Source organism: Camelus dromedarius, chromosome 26, assembly GCF_036321535.1.
Source record: "Camelus dromedarius isolate mCamDro1 chromosome 26, mCamDro1.pat, whole genome shotgun sequence".
Taxonomy (NCBI): Eukaryota; Metazoa; Chordata; class Mammalia; order Artiodactyla; family Camelidae; genus Camelus; species Camelus dromedarius.
Genome location: NC_087461.1, coordinates 4,148,441 through 4,167,951, shown reverse-complemented (window position 1 = coordinate 4,167,951; position 19,511 = coordinate 4,148,441). Strand labels below are relative to the sequence as shown.

General features: G+C 46.3%; 1 protein-coding gene across 4 annotated transcripts in view; it reads left to right on the top strand.

Moving 5' to 3' along the window:
* SFMBT2 (Scm like with four mbt domains 2) overlaps window positions 1-19,511 on the top strand; it is a 150,552-nt gene that overhangs the window by 3,301 nt on the left and 127,740 nt on the right. For 3 of the 4 annotated variants that reach the window (XM_031444769.2, XM_031444767.2, XM_064479320.1), the window contains exon 2: window positions 13,032-13,183. In XM_031444769.2, the coding sequence (XP_031300629.1) occupies window positions 13,084-13,183 (100 nt within the window). In that variant the 5' untranslated portion in view covers window positions 13,032-13,083. Of the gene's footprint in view, window positions 1-682; window positions 956-13,031; window positions 13,184-19,511 lie in introns of those variants that run through there. The other variant, XM_031444768.2, reaches the window with a different exon arrangement.

The following is a 19,511-nucleotide window of genomic DNA, read 5'->3' as shown; positions in this document are numbered from 1 at the left end:
CCTCCGGGGGACAGCTTTCCTGTGGGCTTTGCCGAAGTGGAAACCAGCCTAAGATGGCTCTGTGCTGGTAAATTGCAGTTTCAGCCGGGAACCCCTCCCCTCGTCCTCCTGACGTCGCCGCTGACAAGCGCACAATTCACTCCAGCGCCCCGAAAACCTGCGATTTTGCACCGAGCGGTGCCGTGGAAGCAAATATACAACAGATTACAAAGAACATTCCACAGGATTCTTGCAGGGCCTAAGTTTCCCTTGGGGGGAGGAGCGGGAGGAGGGAGGAACCGAGACGAGGCAAGAGCACGGCAGGTCCCCGCCGGGAACCGGGGCTGGGGACTTTTACGCGTAAAAAAAAAAAAAACCAGGGAGGTGTCCCGGGGACGTGGAGGGTGGCTGCGGAGGGATCGCCAGCCACTCTTTGGGGTGCTCGCCCTTGAGCACATTCGTCGTAACCAGAGTCCAGACACGACGCCGGAAAGCCTGGGAGGCCGTTTCCAAACTTCAGGCGACCTGCTTGCAGTTTCGCTTTCGGAATTTTCGGGATCTTTGGGTTCAGAGAGTTGGGTGGGATTCCGGGAAGGGCAGGGCGCCAGCGGCTGGCCGCGCGCATCCTCCGTCCTTTCGGTGCAGTAGTCAGACTTCTCAGCCACCCGGGCGTCCCCTGCGTTGCCTCCCTGGACCCCGCGCGCGGGCGTGTTCCGGGGTCTGGGGCTCCCGGTCCCGCGCGCGGCCCCGGCTCCGGAGAGCCTCGTCCCCGCGCCGCGTTTTGTTGGCTCCAGCGGCGCAGCCGCGGCGGATCCGAACCCACTGGTGGGAAACCGCCTTCGACGCGGGCAGACCTTTCCCGAATCCGCATCCATCGCCGCTGCCCTCCACTCTCCCTCGCCCCTCCAGCCCTGTACTGTAGCCGAGGGACCTGGGGGAGCGACTGGCGCGTCTGCACCGAGCCGGGTTTCACCAGGTCGGAGAAAAAGCGAAAACAGGCTGAAATTCGGCCCTATTTTCTGGGAGGCGGTTGGGGGTGGGGAGGGTGATTGAGCGGGTGAAGAAGGGGTGGGAGGGGGAGAGGCCTTGGTGTTCCGAAGGAATTGCTGGCTGGGCAATCCTCTGAGATAGGAGATCTGCTACTTTCTCCCTGCGAGGCATTACGTTTGCACACACTCTGCTTCCTCCCTTCCATGAACAAGTGCTGTCTCAGAGTTTTACCTTAGCTCGCTGCTCGGGCCCAGCCGCCTGCCTGGCGGGGGTGAGGGGTGTTGGCGTGTTACACCCACAGGCACCAGAACCCTCCCGTCCTCTGCCCAAGCTGTGCTCAGCACCCATTCTCGGGCCAGTGTAACCACTGCCCAGGGGCAGGGTGATTCAGCAGCCCTTGTCCTAGGAAAGAGTGCCACCAGCCACTCTGTTTTGACGTGTGTTGTTCTAGACGTGCCAGCTGACACCTGCAATGGTGACAAGGGAGCATTTCCCAGTTGGATACCCCCACTTTGAACCTAAAACAGGCCGTCCCGTGGGGGCATGAATTTTTACTAATGATGGGAGTCATTGATGGGAGGGCACGTCTCCTCTTCGTGTTTTCTTGCTGAAATTACGGACTAATTTTGTTTGAAACCTTGCTACATATAAATAACTAGCTTCATGATTCTTGACTTAAAAAAAAAAAAAGAAAGAAAAGCCAGAAGCAGAAGGAGGTCCTGAAGAGAGGAGAGAGCCTTGGTCATCTCGTCCTTTTTCTCTCTATAGTGAGACCTCCCTTGGCTGTCGCGGGAGTGCTGGCCGTTTATCAGATCCCATTTCTGCCCCCTCTAGCTGAGGTGGCATCTCTCACCTTTCTCTCGATGCCATCGTCCCCAAAGGATTTAACAAATCTGAGCAGAAATGCCGGTGATGGAAACATTGCTTCCTTTGAATTGCTTTTGGGATCCAAGAAGCACATGCAGTGAACATGCAGACTGCCTGGTCTGTGCTGTAACCTAAGTGGTTTTGTAAGGATTTCAAAGTAAAATGGCTTTTTTTCCCCTTTAACTAATTTGAACAAAAAGCGTCTGCTGTGGATTTTGAATTACTTCCAGTCCTAGTGTTAGGTAACATTTCTCTCTTAGAATTTCTCTCCTTGGAGCTTGCGGAGTTTACCTCACAGTGTGATGGGCGTAAAGAACTTGGAAGAGCTTCTTGTTCCCCAAAGACACATTCAAGACACATTCTGTGGGTTTTTTTTTTTTTTCCTGACTGTTCTTACATCTGCATTGTCCTGGTAACAACTTTACTGTTCCCATCCTACAAGTAAGCAGAATGAATCAGGGAAATCATACGTGTCACGACAAACCGAGCTGTGCATTTGTGGTGGTGGGCCGCGGTCTGACAGCACTGTTCGGTGAGGAAGCTCTCTATGGAAGAGGTGCTTAGGACTGGAGTCTCACCCAAAGACCGCCATGGTACTCTTTGGGGGAAAATATCTGTGATTCAGCACATCTGTGCAGACATGACCACATGATTCATCTGTCTTTCGAACTTAGGTCTGGAAAGTGTAGTGGAAATATTATGGGCCTTCGTCACAGGTGGTGTCCGTGCAAGCAGGTCACTGTGCAGAAGTAACGTGTACTTACTGCGTGATAGAGGTGCCATGTGGGGCCAGGATTTCCTCTGTGCTCTGGAACAGGTGAGGCGGAGGAAGATCGAGGCACACAAACGTAGCCTTCACATACAATCCCTGTAAAGGCAGGGCCTGGCCTAGGTGAGCGGGTCTTTGAATATAGGCCAGAAAGAAAAACCTGATTTGAGTTTGCTCTAATAATTCCTCGGACTAGCAGGGGCCATTCCAGTCGGCCCCTGTATCCCGCCTTCCCGGACAGGGTGAGTGCTTGGACGTCATTCAGTTATGTGCATAGTGTGGGTGGTGACCGCAGCCTCCAGGTGGTGGTGGAGGGATCAGCCCTGACCCTCCATTCTCCACTCCTGCCCTTTTTGTTGGGCCACTGGGCCGGACTCCCTTTCTCTGTGAGCCAGAAAATGTCCTGGGACAGTTCCTACGAAACATGATCTGGTTGGCGAAGCCAAGTGTTGGCTGTTTGGAAGTCAGTGTAAACAAGATGTTTCTAGACAGGACGGTGTATTTTAAGTACAGGACGATATTCAACCTAGAGCTTGCAGTCTAAGGGGGAGTGTTACACGATTCGTATAAAGTGACCAAGTAAACTTCTTAAGGATTGGTTTTGTGTGGTCAGTACAGCAGTGTTCTGATGGAGAGAGACCACCGTTACCCTCCGCATCTGATGGGCCGGTAGAGAATTTTAAAACGGTAATACGTCACCAGACATCGGTAGTGAGGGTCCCTCGTGTTACTGGATGAAATGATATTCACGACTCAAAAAGTTTTACTTCCATGTCACTTTGGTTTCTATTCTTATGATCAGGTAGATGTCTTTGACACTGATTGAAGGAAAGAATCCATTGTGCTTTCGGTTTCATTCTTTTTGATTTTCTTTAAAACACAAGTGACACCTTTTGGTAGATACCTTGCTTGTGGTAAAAGCATTTGGTGAACCCTGCAGGGCTGGGCAAACACCTTTAGCAGTTGTGACTACAGAAGAGAGATGTGGCGGGACCGGAAGATGGGACAGATTTTTATTCTGTGATGTTCACCCCCCTTTCAGTTTTATTGGCTGAGAAGAAGACACCTTATAAGGTTATTTAAGCGTGCTTTCTCTCCTTCCTCCTAAATTTGGAAAGTTGTTGTTTTTTGCCATTTCAGTCAAAAGTGAAGTATGAGCTGCTTCACTTTAAGGTATAATACAAGTGCCTGAAATTCCAAGTGCAAGTTCCTACAGAGTGTCATTTAAAATATAATTTAGTGGGGGAGGGTATAGCCCAGTGGTAGAGCGCATGCTTATTAGCATGTAGGAAGTCCTGGGTTCGATCCCCAGTACCTCTGTTAAAAAAAATTAAATAAAAAGTAAATAAAATATAATTTACACGGATATTCATTTAAAAAGTGCACATGTGGATCTGTAGGTCCAGGGATTAATGATGAAAGGACTGGGGGATTACTCTGATTTGGAATTCTGTTTACTCTGAATAACATTAAAAAGAAAAATAGTCGCTACTTAGGGAAACATCTGTTTGCAGCCTCTCTTCTAATTCTTGGTGTTTCTGTCTCCTGTTTTATGGGCATGTCGTCTCCATTTTGCAAATGGGGAGACTGAAGCTTTACAGAGTCTGAATAACTTGCTAGCAGATTAGAGCCAGAGAGAGCTTGAGGATTTGAATCCTCGCCTTACGTTGTCTTGAAACTGTGTATGTTGATTATCGACTGTGTGTGAGACAGTCAAGTGCGTGAGTTTATTTAATCTCTACAGGTGGCTGCTGTCATCTTTTATTTTCTTGATAATTTATGCAGTCTTTGGGGAGGTTGTACAGGGTCACACAAACAGGTTTTTTAAAAAATTGTTTTTATTTTTTAATTATTTCATTGAAACAGAGTAAGACTAGAGCATTTTCATTCTGCATTTAGTTCAGATGGTTGTGGGAGAACAGCGCTTTGGTCGCTGTTTTTAAATTTCGAAGTGGACATGTTCTGTGTTCCTGGTTCAGGATAGAATGCTGTCAGCTGGCATGTGAACTGGCCATTAAAGCCTTGGGAAGTGTTGCATTTCTGAAATTTCATCTCGTTTTAAAAATCAACTGGTTTTCATGTAAATCAGGTTGTCACCCTGCTCTGCTCTGAACGTTGCCACCCCACTGATGAGGGTGAGGGTACGTTTAAAAAATCCTCGAGTTGTGGAAGTGGGGGGGGGGGGTCAGGCAGACAGCGTGGAAAGCTGGGGAAGGAGGCGAGAGGTTTCCCTTCTGAGGAGCGCTGGTTCCTCGTGAGCACGGTCTCCTAGGTTCTGCTGAAGGTGTTGATCTTTCATTGGATTATTTTCTTCTCCAGTAGGAAACTGAAGACAGAGTCCCAAAGCGGTTCTCCCTGTGAGGTGGAGGGGAGCCCTGCCTCTCTTTGTACCCCTGGGTCATCGCTCCTTGTAGGCTCCTTCTGGGATGAGCTGACCTCAGGCATGAAGCTGGCAACTCACAGCCAGTTCCACTTGCCCGTGTGAATGGGTCTGGATTGCACTTCCTGTCGTGCATGGGAGAAAGAACCAAGTTCTGCCAACTCCAAGCAGCTGCATTTTCATAGAAATTGGCGTTTGGCATTATTTTAGAAAGTGCCCTAAATGCAGCATAAATAAAGTACAGTCTGATGGTGAGAGTGAGCCAGTCTTGGGAATTCAGAAACCCTCGTTCTGGTTCAGAGCTTTCTTTGTGACCTTGGCCACGTCCCTTGCTTTTCATCTTCCCCCTCCCGTGTGGAACTTTGTTCCTCTCATGAGTGGCAGGAGAGAATTCCTGCTAGACCCAAATGTATTTTGCAAACTTGCTTTCAAAGGTATAAGACATGTTCGCTTTTACAGCTTTGGGACAAAGATGCTATCTTTTTGTTAGAGGGGAAAAAAATCTCCCTGACTTTATAAAGGTACATACTTAACAAGAGCCAAGGAAGCATTTTTCTCTTCTTTTACCCTCATCTTCACATTGGAAAAGGTGTTTCCTTCCTGGTGGTTTTTTAAAAAAAATGTTATAGACTATATTGTAGTAGTCATTCTGTCTATGTATTAAGCAAAAATGTTCACTGGGCATGCAGTCGGGCGGCCTGTCGTTTGATAGGAGGGTTGCCATTTAGTGCCGGGTTGAGTTCTTCAAGTAAAAAAGAGAAGAGATTCAGACTCAGACATAGAAAACAAGCTTAGAGTTACCAAAGGGGAAAGGGCGGGGAGGGATAAATTATGAGTTTGGGATTATATACACTACTGTATATAAAATAGATAAACAACAAGGACCTACAGGTATCTTGTAATAACCTGTAATGAAAAAGAGTGTGAAAAGGAATATATATGTTTCACTGAATTACCGTGCTGTCCAGTGGAAACTAACACCATTGTGAATCAATGAAAAAAAAAAGAGATTAATAAGAGACAGTTCTAAACAGCCTTCCGGTTGGTGCTCTGAAAGGGACGCACTGCTTCCAAGCACGGTGGAGAGCTTGGAGAAATGTGCCATTAAGATAGTGACAGAAAAAGGGGGATGGAGAGGAAGTCACACTGGCCAAATTTTGGTTGGATGACTCCAGTGTTTGCATTCATTTCTGTAGGAAAGACACTGGATTTGCCTTTCTAAGGGCAGAGAAGTGGGAAAGGGCAGCCTTGGAAAGGAAGTGCGCAGGGAGGAGGATGCGGGTTTATCTGGAGTTGGTGAGCCTGCGCACGTGTGAACGGGAGGACAGAGGTCTGGAAGACGATGATAAGGAGTCCAGAGGGCATGTGTTTACCGTTGTAGTCATCCCACTTGTTTTGTTAATGAGCGTCACGCTTGGTATTAACTCACGACGTTAAACTTGATCTGCTGCTAACCATGGCTGCTCTTCCTAACGCGGAGTCCTTTGTTTGTAAACACACAGACGCCGGATGTCCAGTCGCTACTCCAACCTCTGGCTCTTCTTGGTTGCGGGCCACCGGTTGGACCGGGTTTTGCCCATTTTGCCCAGATCGCTTTGCTGAGATTGCCACCGACGCGCCACCATGATGCTGGTCCTCGGAGGCTGCAGGCCTCATCCGACACGTTTTGTCTTGGATCGCCTTATTTTCAGTTCTCAGCCTTAATTTTCCATATGGCCTGATTACATAGAGGCTTTTCAAGCCCTGGAGGGTAAATAGATGTGTGTCGGACAGACTTACCTCCCAGGTTTTAAAATTTTTTTTGGGTGTGTGTGTTTTGTGGGGAGTGATTTTTCAGATATTTCTCCAGTGGCAGGTGACAAGGAGAGGGCTTTCCTAGCTGAGCAGAGGACTGGGAGGAGGCCAGAAGCCAGGCCCAGAGTCTTCCGGGAAGCGGTAACCTCACTGTGTTAACAAAGCGGAAAAGAAGGTGACACAGGATGCAGCTGGAGCGTCACGTTGAGGCTGACAGTTTCCAGGGTCCTTCAGGGTCTCATGCCCCGTGGATCGAACCCCTGCCAGGCGTGCTTCCCTGATCTCAGGTAGGGAGATGTGGTCAGTTGGATGCCATCGTTTTAAGAAAAGCTGATGGCTATGGAGCAGCTCATTTTTCCCTGCTCCCCTCTCTCAGTCCCCCAGTGGTTCATAGCCAGCTCTTGAGTGAAACTTCCCAGCCCTGGTTCCCTGTGCTCTCTGCTGCTCTGCTGGAGACAGGAGAATGGCTCCAAGTGGAGCAGGAGAGAGTGGTTGGCACCTTGAGCGTTGGCCCTTGTCATTCATTGTCTTTAAAACTTTACCTTAAACCTCCTTTATTCCTCCCAGCCAGCTGCAAAATGCACGCCACCCACCCTCTCCCCCTTTGCCTCCCTGTGCTGCGCACTGGAGTGGCTTTGGGCAGTGCATCCGATTAAGTCTTTGAGTAGCCAGCCCAGCATTTAGGACCTGACCCACCTCTTTTATGAAAGCTTTTGGAATCCAGCTTAGACCGTGTTGAATATTTCCTTCTTTTGAGCCTCAATTCCAATACTCTATTGTTCTGTCCTGCCACATATGCTTTTAACCAGGAAAGTCCGTGAGAACGCAGATTTCCTGACATGTTTGAGTGGAAGGGGAGACTTCAGGAGGCTTCTAGAACAGTCGCTGTGTTTTGCAGATGAGAACAGAGTTGCTTGTGGTGGTGAAAAGACCAAGAGTACATTCTGCTAAGTGGTGGTTACATGTCAGTGGAAAACCAGCCCTTCTGCCGTCCTCTGCTGGGGTCGTTACATTTCCCTTTATCTTTGCAACCACAGTCAGTGAGGGTGTTTTTTTTTTATTGACTTTGCATAATGATTGGCAGTTGGATGGACCCCACTAGAGTAAACTTTCTTTCTGCATCTAAGTGATGTAATTCGTACGATTTGATGCTTGCCCGGTTCTATCGATCTGTATCCGGGGCTTAAAGTCAACACCTGAAATGCTCTTCAGTTTCATGAATCCCCAGCTCGATGGCAGGCTGGGGAGACTCTTTAGCTGCATTCTTCAGGGATGGGCTTGTGGAGTCCAGATCAGAGTCCGAATCGGTACTTTTCACGGTCGGTGTCTTAGCTGGCTGCGGGATGACTGTGTGGCATCTCGGAAGCATCTCTGTTGAGCACCTGTCCTGCTTGAAGTCATCCATTCATAAAGTCCCCTCAGAAAACTGGGCACTGACGGTTAGACCTTATCTACGCACGTCTAGCTTACAGAGGGGTCCCTTGTAAGATTTCTTTACTCCTTGAGGTCTTGTGACTGTTCATACAGCACTTGGGCTACTTGACCGAAAATGACTCGTATGCGCAGGTGTGTCGTGTGAGACACAAATCTCCTGGATGCAGAATATGAGGTTCCTTATTAGCTCTGTTACAAGCTTGGATTGAGGCTCTAATTCATTCTTCTGAATATTTGTAGGTGACAGGGAAATCCTGTGTTTGGAGTTTGTCCAAGGTGTTAGCACCAAATGTCTGTGCTAATTCTAAACGTGGTGCCTCTTCGCTGAGACTCTGTGACCAGACTCTTCTGTGTCAAATATTTCACAGTCGTATGCCGACCTAAGGATGGTGTTTACTTTTGTGGCTTGGAAGTAAGTTTCTGGTCTAAGTGACCCTATGTGGCTACCTTCTTGATGCAAAGACTGATTGTATAGTAGGTTTAATTGGGTATTTCAAAGCCTCATCTTTTTTTTTTTTAAGTTTTTTTGGGGGAGGAGGTAACTAGGTTTATTTCTTTCTTTTATTTATAATGGAGGTACTGGGGATTGAACCCAGAGTCTCATGCATGCTAAGCATACACTCTACCACTGAGCTGCACCCTCCCCCTCTTCATCCTTCTTGATGGTAAAGAAGTAATTTGTAGGTAACTCGTTAATAAGTAAGTGAACTTTCAGCATAGGGAGGCTAGTCTGCAGTTTGATGCGGTTTTCTTGTCTCTTGAGCAAAGTAACCTGGGGGTCTGTTACTTTTCTTTGCCTGGTTTTCCCCTCAAGGAGGGCACTTGCTGTTTGATGGGAAGGCTAAGAGGGGACAGTCAGACCATGTATTAGCAGACACAGCGCAAGCCCTGGCGTTTGCGGAGGTGTGACCCGGAGTCTGAAAGATGAGCATTTCTGATGCCAGGGCAGCAGTTCGTGTCAGCTTTCCATCTACTTAGAGCGAAAACAGACGAAGCCTGGTTGAAAAGTGGCTGGTAGATCGCGGTCCTGATCAGGGAGAATCAGGCTCTGGGCGGATGGCGGATGGCAAAATCCCATGAGCTCCTGCCCCAAAGAACCAGTTCATCTCCCTTGGCGATGGAATCAGGCAGGGCCTGTCTCTTAGAAAGGCCGAGTGTTGGCTGGTAGGCGTGGGCATGCCTTGTTAGCACAGCGATCTGGGTGACTCGGTGACTCGGCCACATACACAGAAGGAACCTTCCCTTGATAACTGCGCCCAGACACTTAACGCCGCATTTCATCTTCAAAGCCATTTACAAACTTAGTCCTTGCAAATGCTCCTGTGACCCAGCCTGATGTTTGCCTGTGGCTTCTTAAGGAGATGGAAGCAGAGGTTTTTCAGAGATGAAGTTTTGGGCCAACAATGTGATTGTGGACCTTTCAGAATCCTCTGAGGTTTTCCATTTTGATGGAAATATTTTGAAAAGTCTTCGCTGAGATTCGGGTGTCCTGCGCTCATTTTGAAATTCCTGGGGTGTGAATGGAGGCCGTTTCCTCTGTGATTTAGAGATGCTGGATTTCCGAGGGCAGCTAGAGCATGTCTGGAATCTCATAAGCTTTTAGTTTCGGCCTTCGCTTTTGATTTTCAGCCTGGAGAATCGTCTCTCTTCTGAGTCACGTGAAAAACAACAATGCAGACCTCTCTCCCGTTTCAGAGTAGCAAGCTTGAAAATATACTAAGTTTATTAAGAGGTAGTAAAATTGCCCGTTTCTTGAACTGTTTTTAGGGCAGATCACCTTTAAAAGGGCTGGATAATTGGGCAGCTTTAGAAGAAGTTCAGTATTTCTTTTATCCCATTTTCAGTAACGCTCACTGGAGTGAGTCCTTCTAGGTTGTGCCCCCGTGGGCCTCGCCTTGCGATGAACGGAGGTAAGAATGATTTCTAGAGCGAAGGTGGCTTCATTAACACGATATGAAGGCAGGAGAGGGTTCGAGGATCAAGGGGTACAAACCACTGTGGATAAAACTAAGCTACAGGGAGGTTTTCGGCAACATTGCCAGTGTTTTATAGGAACTTTGAATGGAGTGTCATCTATAAAAATAGTGACTCACTATGTTGTGCACCTGAAACTGATATTATAAATCAACTGTACTTCAATGAATAATAAATTAAAATTAATTAAAACTGAGACCCTCCCTCAGTCAACAGCAGCTACATTTTAAGGGCTCGGTGGCCGTGTGTGATCACCGTATTGGGCTTTGCAGGGATAGAAAGTTCAGTTAGACCTTGCTGGTCTAGAGACAATTTAAAATAGATAAAAAAGCCCCCAATAGTTTCTGACTAATTTTAGAACAGTGTCCAATGAATGTCCCCCACCCACCCACCCATTTCCTTCCTAACAAGGCTTTGCTTAATTACCTATCTCCCTGGAATACTCCCCAAGTGATAGGAGGAGGCAGGGTGGGGGGTGGGTGTGTATTGTATTAAATTTGGCTCAAATCAATGGGCAATCGGAATGCGGAAAATAGACAACACTGTAAAAACCCTGGTTGAGTCGTAGAGTGTTAGATTTGAAGAGGACCATTGATTGCATCGAGTCAAGCCTTCTTACTTGACTTCTGCCTTCAGCATCTTTAGAGACAGGAGGAGCCACTTAGAGTAGAACTAACTTTATAGAAGATCACAAAGTGTATTGTCAGAAACAGGAAGTTACCCTTGAAAATCCCAGCCTTCTGAGCTTCTTTTCTTGTCTTTGGAAAAAGGATGTTTTCATTAAAAGACACTTTTACCTTTGGTCTCGAAACCATATGTATTTTAAGAATCAAAAGGAAGTAGACTTTGAAAAGTAGCCTTTTGGGGCAGGGGAGGTGGTTAGGGTGTTGTAGTTTAAAATCCTGTTTTTATTTCCCAAAGCTGTAGATCAGTTGTCACCTGTAAGATCTGCTGCATAAATTCACTGGAAGTAGATTTCTGTGAAATAATCCGTCATTCTCACGTATCACATACTTTCTCTCCAAATTATTTATTTCCATCGGCACCACGTAGGTTCTGTTGGTTGCCGCGAGCTGGCTGTGGAAAGGGAGGTGATTTATTCTAGGACCGTGAGGACATCCTGGGAGAAGACGGCGTTTTGTTGATCCTGGGAGGTTCTCGGGTTGTTGTCACCACGTTCTGTGGTGGTTCATACCTTTCAGTCGTAAACCGCTCGCTCTCTTCTGTGCCCCGCTGCCTTAATTCAGACCACAAGCACGTTCCTGCTTTTAGTCTGTTTCTGTTCAGTCTTCCCCATTTGTCTGTCTGTCTGTCTGTCTGGCACGCCCAGGATTCTGAGCCAGGGTGTCCAGGCTCCTAGCCCCATCACTAGCCGCCTGCGTACCTGGTAGGTTTCCAGCCTCTTCTTGGAGCAGGAGTTTTCAGCCTTTTTTTTTTCCTGCTGTTGCACAAGTAACTCACACACTTTTATGAACCTCTTAGTTTTTGACAAATTTCGTTGTAAAAATTCACAGTATTTTCCAGGAAAGTAAACCGAATAGTGCCAAAAGTGGTGTGTGTGTGTGTGTGTGCACCTGTGTGTGTGTTAAGAAAGGTGTAGTTAAAAAAAAAAAAGAAAATACTCAAAGTGAGGGCAAGGAGTATTCAGCACACCTCTACCCAGTCTCACTGCTTGCATGTGTTCATCACACAGGGTCAATGAAATCAGATATTTAGAAAAAATACTCAAAAATACCGATTCATAATAACACAACACGAACGAACCCAAATGTCGATTATTAAAAGAACGGATTAATAGTTTCTGATACACACTTAAGAGCCTTCCAACAGAATGAACGAATCGCATATTCAAACCTACGAACGGAATAAATGGCACATTCATATCAGAAAAGACATGTAGCCCTATAGAACAGTCCTGAGAGCAAAGGAGACAGGCATTACAGTGTACACAGGGATTAACACAGCATTGTAAACCGACTCTAACCAAACAAACAAAAAAATTGTTAAAAAAAAAAAAAGAAAGGCATAGTATTCTTAAAAAGTACCTTCCTGTATGTGGATGATGCAGGATTCCATTTATAGGGAAAGATACACTATCCTTTCTCTTCTTCATTGATCCTTGCCCCTTTGCTGATTGAAGAGCGAGTGCTGAATGAATGGGAGATGGAGAGCCCACAGGTGGCTGTGTCTGACCACCAGAGCCGTGAGTGGCTGACCCTGAGTCGTGACCGCGCCTGGTGTTTCATGGGCTGCGATGGACGGGAACTGGATTGTAGGACTTCGCGAGAATCAGCTGTCACTCACCTGTTCTCCCCACCGGCCCTGTTGGAGTTAACGAGCTATGTTAGGACAGGGCAAGTCCAGTTGGTCAAAAAACACATCACGTGCAAGCGCTGATGCTTTAACTGGTTTTGGTAATGAATCATCTTTGAGACACCGGTTGTCTCACGTGTGTGTGGGGCTGCTGGGGGGTGGGGGGTGCGGATTCCTGCCTCACTGCATCCAGCGAGAGGAGGAAGCGGTTGGGAAACAGTTGCAGTGTCCTGCCAGTGCTGCCAAGGTGGCTTGGGGATTGAAATGTAGATTCTTCTTACTGGTGAAAAATATGTCCGTCTCAGTGGTGACGGTGATCTGTGGAAAGCGGGTGGGTTTGATGTGCTGTGACCTTGGTGTTGACCTCGTGTGCCTGTGCACACTTTAACCTTCCTTCCTTGTGCTTTCTGTTGCCTGCATGCTGTTGTGAAATGGTAGCAGCTCTGAGGGGACCCCGTTTTGGGAGAGTTTAAAAACGGGTGCACTCGAGTCGAGTGCTCTGATTTCTGTTCTGTTGTTGGTTGCCTTTAGGTAACTCTTCCTGCAGGATGAATTAAGAGAAGAGGACCCTTACCCGTTAAGGATGGAGAGCAGCGTGTCAGTTTCCAGTATGCAGGACCCTTCGTCCTCACCCTTGGAGAAACACCAGAGCTCAGCGGATCATAATGGGGATCTTGATTCAGGTGCGATTTTGTTTTCTGCACCCATTTGGCCTTTTGGTGCGTCGAACAATAGCTTCCTGAAAACATTCAGAAAACACTGGGGCAGCGTTGCAGACCTCACATCCTGCCTGTTCCTGGGATTTGCAGTCCTATTAATAAGCATTAGCGGCGTGGAAGTTGTGCAAACTTTGGTTCCAAGTACTAGGCAAAGCAGGTGGGGTTATAGTAAAGTGACACGTCTCTTCAAAATCTCAGTGACTTAACACAACAGATGCTTATAAATTGTTCACACTATTTCAGCAGAGTCATAGGATGCTCTGTTGCATGAGTCCCCCACATTTTCTAATAGGGCCACCACCTCCTCGTGATGCTTCAAGGTCTGTCCTTATAGGGGGTAAGCAGGGCTGGGGGGTCTTGAATCAGCAGGTGGACCCCGCAGCTCAGAAGAGACTTCTGCTCAGAACCTCTTGACGAGAACCGGCCGCGTGTTTCTGCTACTGCAAGGGAGGTGGGGAAATAGAATTCTCTCCCGTGTACCCAGATGCCCTTTCCCAAGACCCTTTCGAAAACCTGGAGGGCATCTTTCAGAAAAGTGTGTAACATGGAAGATACTGCAGGCACGTGAATTGACCGTGAAGTTTTTCTCCTTTGAGGAAATCTCAAACAAAGCAAAACCAGTCCTTGATTGAATTTTATCTTTAATTCATAATATTTATCTTTAATTCATGATATTTATACCATGAATGTATAAATACATCTTTTTCTAACTACTTAAGTGATAGAGTTTATTAAGAAAAAATTTTTTTTTTTAATGGAGGTACTGGGTATTGAACCCAGGACCTTGTGCATGCTAAAGCATGCGTTCTACCACTGAGCTATACCCTCCCTGCAAAGAATTTATTTTAAAAAGATAATTTCTTTTAAAAAAGGATTTCACAATTTACATAACAGCAAATTTTGTAAGGACAGCTCAGCTCTCTGAATCCTAAATGTTTGCTATGGTGAATTCATGTGAAAAAGTGATCACTTACTCAGTGGGAGATTTGACCTTTGTCCAAAAGTTACAAGATGTATCTTTGCATTTTGATGAGACCAGGTAATGACAGAAATACAGATTGCCTGATAACCATAGAATTTATCAGATTAAGTTTCTCGAATAATACCCAGATCTGGAATTAACTTTTTATTTGGAAAACCCTGAAATAATTGCCTCACTGTATTGAAAGGTGCTCGTATCTGTTTCGAAATTGGCTCCGTTCGCCCCCTTTCTGGTTTTCTGCACATCAAAGTAGAAGTGGGAAAACTTCTCCTCAAATTGGAACTGAGCCTTTGTCTCCCGATGGAAACGTGGAAATTCTTTTTCTGAGACAGCGTAGTCTCATAGCTGAAGGTTCACTCTAATTATTCTGCTTTTATTTAAGTGCCTGTATGTCTTTAAAAAAAAGTCTTTCTTACGTTTGTGACGTGAGCTTATTTTTCCACTTTTGGAGCCCCTGAGCGTCTGCCGTATTTTTTCCTACACACATCTGACACCTGTTATTGCGTTACTGTCAGTGTGTGTTTTCAGAGCTGTTTAAAAGGCAGCTGTGTGTTGGGTTTTCATTTTGAGGCGGCTGCAGTATAACTCTCTAGCCTAGATTCTGAACTCCTTCACAATAAGATGGTGTCGGGGATGCTATTTGGACTGGCTTTTCTTTGGGGGGATTCCACAAGCGAGGACCTAAGAGCACCAGGTTCCTCACGTCCCCAGCTGGGGTTTGTGTGCAGGGCCCAAAGCCTGCCTGTGTGCTTGCTTCATGGTTAGTTCCTGCTCTTGCGTGGGGACGCTGCCTGCATCACCCCAGAATGTTAAAACCTTTAAGAGAAATAGTAGTTCTGAATACCTCTAAATTATCCTAACGTTTTTGGGGAAACAACCTAAATGTCCACCGATAGATGATTGGATAAAGAAGATGTGGCACACACACACACACACTCAAACACACCACAATGGAATACTACTCAGCCATAAAAAATGAAATAATGCCATTTGCAGCAACATGGATGGACCTGGAGAATGTCATCCTAAGTGAAGTAACTCAGAGAAAGAAAAATACCATATGAGACCGCTTACATGTGGAATATAAAAAAAGAGACAAATGAGCTTATTTATAAAACAGAGACAGACTCACAGACACAGGAAGCAAACTCATGGTTACCAAGAGGGGAAAGGGAGGAGGGGGAGGGCTACATTGGGAGTTTGGGGTTTGCAGATACCCACTACTATATACAAAACAGATAAACAGCAAGGTCCTCCTGGACAGTACAGGAACTAGATTCAATACCTTTTAATAACCTGTGATGAAAAAGAATATGAGAAAGATTATATATCTTGAATATGAGTATGAATCTCTGTACTGTATGCCAAAAACTAACACAACATTGTGAAGTGACTACATTTCAATAAAAATTTTTTTCAAAGAAGCCCAAATTTGAATATACTTTTTTTTTTACATATTAAGCAATATTTGTTTAATTTTCTTCTAGGGTAGAAATTTGTTTAATTTTGAATATGCTTTGTTATAGGTGAAAAATTAAAAAAAATTATTCTAACTTTTTAAGATATTGGCTCTGACCCCCCAGTTTTTTTTTTTTTTTTTTTCTGTATGGCTAATCGATCCATTCGCCTTGGAATTTCCATGTGTACTTGTGTGGGTGAGACTTTTAAATGGTGCCACAAAGATGGATTTCCTAGCGAAGCCAGAGATTTAAAGCAGAATCTAAACCTTCGTAGCGATCAGAGGCTGACTCGTAGAAACTCGAATTGAGTTTTGAACACTTAGATGTTAACAGGCTTCAGTGTGAGTCTTCAGGTGGTTTGTTTTCTCAGGTACTTCCCTTCTAACCTGTTCCTACATAAAATATTTTTTGTTCAGGCGTCAGTTGTGGGGCTGTGGAGGTTTGAAGTGGCATTGAATGTTTAGATGTTGCAAACATCTGAGTACAAAAATGAACGCTGGAAATGTGGGCCCAGTTTTTTATTTTTTGTTTTGTTTTTGTATTAGGAGCAAATTAGCTGGAGTCTCATGGGCTCTTCTAGGTAAAAAGGAAAGAGAGTCAACATTCTGAGTAGAGAAATGCAGATCTCTCACTTTTCACGCTGGGAGCGTGTTCTGTCTGACTCAGTAGTATTTCCTCTCCTCTCCCTTTTTAATATCTTTTTCGAGTCGTGACCTCCCCTCGCTAGGAGATGGGGCGTCTTATTTCTTCCGGAATGTCTGGCCTTCTAGGCTCTGGGTAGCTGGGACAGCCACGAGGACCTCTGTGTTCAGGTGTCTGTCCCCCCGCCCCCTGGGTGTTGCCCTGCAGCTGTGACTTCAGATCTGGGGTTGAGGTTGGCCAGTCCTTTCTGAGTTTCATTCCTCCCACGTGTCTGAGACATTCCCAGTGGAACCGTTCTCTAAACCTTGTGATACTATGAACTGACCGTCAGCAGCTCAGATAACAAAGATTTGATGTCTTCTTCCTTTCTTTCCCCTTAAAAAATTATCTAGCCCACAAGGAGGGGGCCTGTAAGATTTCATTCATCCTGAGCCTGCTGATTCTTTGACGGGCTGGTGGTTCTGTGTTGAACATCCTCCCCTGCAAAGTTTGTCTTATTATTTAAGACTGTGAGGTTCTACACCCCAAGATTTGATTGTTTCAAAGAAGGCAGTGGGTCCTGGCTTGATTCCACTCCCGCACTCCCTCTTTCAGCAGCGTGTTCTTTTTCTAGTTATTATGAACTATTCCGGGTCACACGAGCAGCTTTTCTGTGTTCTAGAATTGGATCCCACTAGCGAACACTTCTGCCTTCTTTCAATTTGTGAAATTGCCTTTGTAGCTTTCCATAGACTGTTTGCATTACATCCTGGGGAAATGCCTCCACTGGGTCCTAGGCAGAGAGTGGAGGCTGTCAGAATTTACTTGATAAAATGTTTGTGGGTTTAAGAGGTTTGTGCGTCAGCTGTAAATATTTGCTCTGGGTTTATGAACCCTCCACTCGTAAACGTGGTGTGCTTATCTGTTGCTCATTGAAATGTCTTTGGAGAATCAGCTGCTCAGGGCACAGGTGCTGGAGGAAGTGTTTTATGTTACAGATTCCGGCAGGTTCCAAAAGGCCCTATTTTGAGTAACCCTCAGTTTTATGTATGACTTCGTTGTTACAACAGCGTGCTTAAAGTTAACAGCACTGGGCATAAAGGTTTTAACTTACTTTTTATTTTTAAAATCTTTTTAGGGGGGTAGTTGTTGGGTTTACTTATTTATTTATTTTCAGAGGAGGAACTGGGGATTGAACCCCGGACCTCGTGTGTGCTAAGCACGCGCTCTACCACTTGAGCTATACCCTCCCCCTTGGTTTTAATTTTTTAAATCCCATTCGAGGTCTGACTTTTTGGTCCTTTTTAAAGTATCTGTGTAGATGGCAGAGAGCAATGGAACTTTCTTAAGCACTGACCTTACTGCCTCACACGTGGAGGTCACAGTGTACCTTGTCATGAAAGCTTCTACAGTCTGATTGGGAGAGGACACTGGAAACATAGTTTGCCATGAAAAATTATAAATTGGGTGCACACAAAATTTGGGGGCATAGTCTAAGTGAGAATTGTATAGAGGATGGAGAACTCAGATGGATGGTCTCAAAGCTGAAGCTGGGGAATTTAAACTGTGGTCTTAGCCTCACCACTGAGTGAGGGTCTTTTCCAGTCGTGGTAAGGTTCATCCGGGCCTCCTGATCCACGCACTGACTGCAACCGGCAGTTCCCAAAGGCTTGGTCTCAGCCTGTTTCTGATTCAGAGGAGCCCGTTCCGTTTTCAGCAGCCGTGATTCTCAGAAAACGTGGGCCTGGGGCCGAGTATATGCCCCTGTCTTCTCCCCAGCCCTTTCCTACTCTGCAGACAGGCTCCTGAAGCCCTGCCCGTTCTGTTCTCCCTGAGGGGGGCTGCTGCCTCCCGCCCACCCCGCCTCCTGCATCTTCCCACTGCCTGACGAGATGCTAGGTGTCAGCGCTCCCCAGCACGGAAGGACGGATACGTTGGCCCGTAGGCTGCTGTGGATTCTCCAGGCGGAGAAACGGATGGTGGTGGTGGGGTGGGGGTGCCTGATGCCTGCTCCAGGCAGAGGAGTGACCTGGCGAGGCGCCTTGGAAAAGTCCCAGCTTCCACATCAGCCAGCCTCCGTGGGACACCTGCCTCTGTGGCTGGCCAGCCATGGGACCCTGGTGACTCCCCCGAGTGTCCATCTGTCAGGATTAAATGAGGTGATGTGAAGCAGTTAGCGGAGAGCTGTTACCCAAGACACCAGAGGTCTCACGGCATCGCTGTGATGGCGTGTGGTCTCTTGGTGGAGTCAGAAGTGCCTGACAAAGGCTGGAGCAGCGGGGCCCACAGGAGGCTTGGTTTGAGCTGAGCCTGGACAGGAAAGGTGTGAAGAAATTAGCGACTTTCTCTGCGACAAGTTAGCTACCCGGCAGATAGCGCACCAGGCTGCCTTGGCAAATAAACGGTGCTGCGTTGGTGCCTCTGGCTAGTGGATCAGGAAACAGACTTGGTAATTGATGCCCGGTGCTGTTTGGGGGAACAGAATTGTGGGCAGAGCATTGGGTACCACCCTGCGGGGGTTTCTAGAATGGCTGCCTTCTCTTTGGGTTTGCTGCCCTGACTTTTAGCAGCTGGAAACCTGCCTTGCAACCCTTGGTAGCTGGTGGCTGCAGGACCCAGGGGCTCTCTCCAGGGAGCAGGTTTCTGATGGAAGGACGCGATCCCTGGGTGGCTCAGATGCTGGAAGAGCTACGAGGGAAGGGTTTTCTCTGCAGACGGCTTTTTTTGGTTCTCAGACATTTAATTATAAACCACTTTATTGAAGTCAAGTTGGAGGAGGAAGTTTTTAGCCACTTGGCTTTAGAAGACAGAGTTGAAGGCAACCGCCTTTCAGCTTAGCATCTTCTGATGCTACAAAAATTATCCTCCTCTGTCAGTTGCTGAGACTAGATAGAATATGAAAAGAAAATGGCTTTTCCTACGCACAGTTTAGATTCATTAGTTATTATATTGAAGTAGAGTTGATTTGCAATATTGTGATAGTTTCAGGTGTACGGCAGAATGACTCTGTTGAACATAAAATACACATATTCTTTTTCATATTCTTTTCCATTATGGTTTATTACAGGATATTGAGTATAGTTCCCTGTGCTGTAGAGTAGGACCTTGTTTATCTATTTTATTTATAGTAGTCTGTATCTGTTAATCCCAAACTCCTAATTTATCCCTCCCCCCATCCCCTTTCCCCTTTGGTGACCATAGTTTGTTTTCTATGTCTGTGAATCTGTTT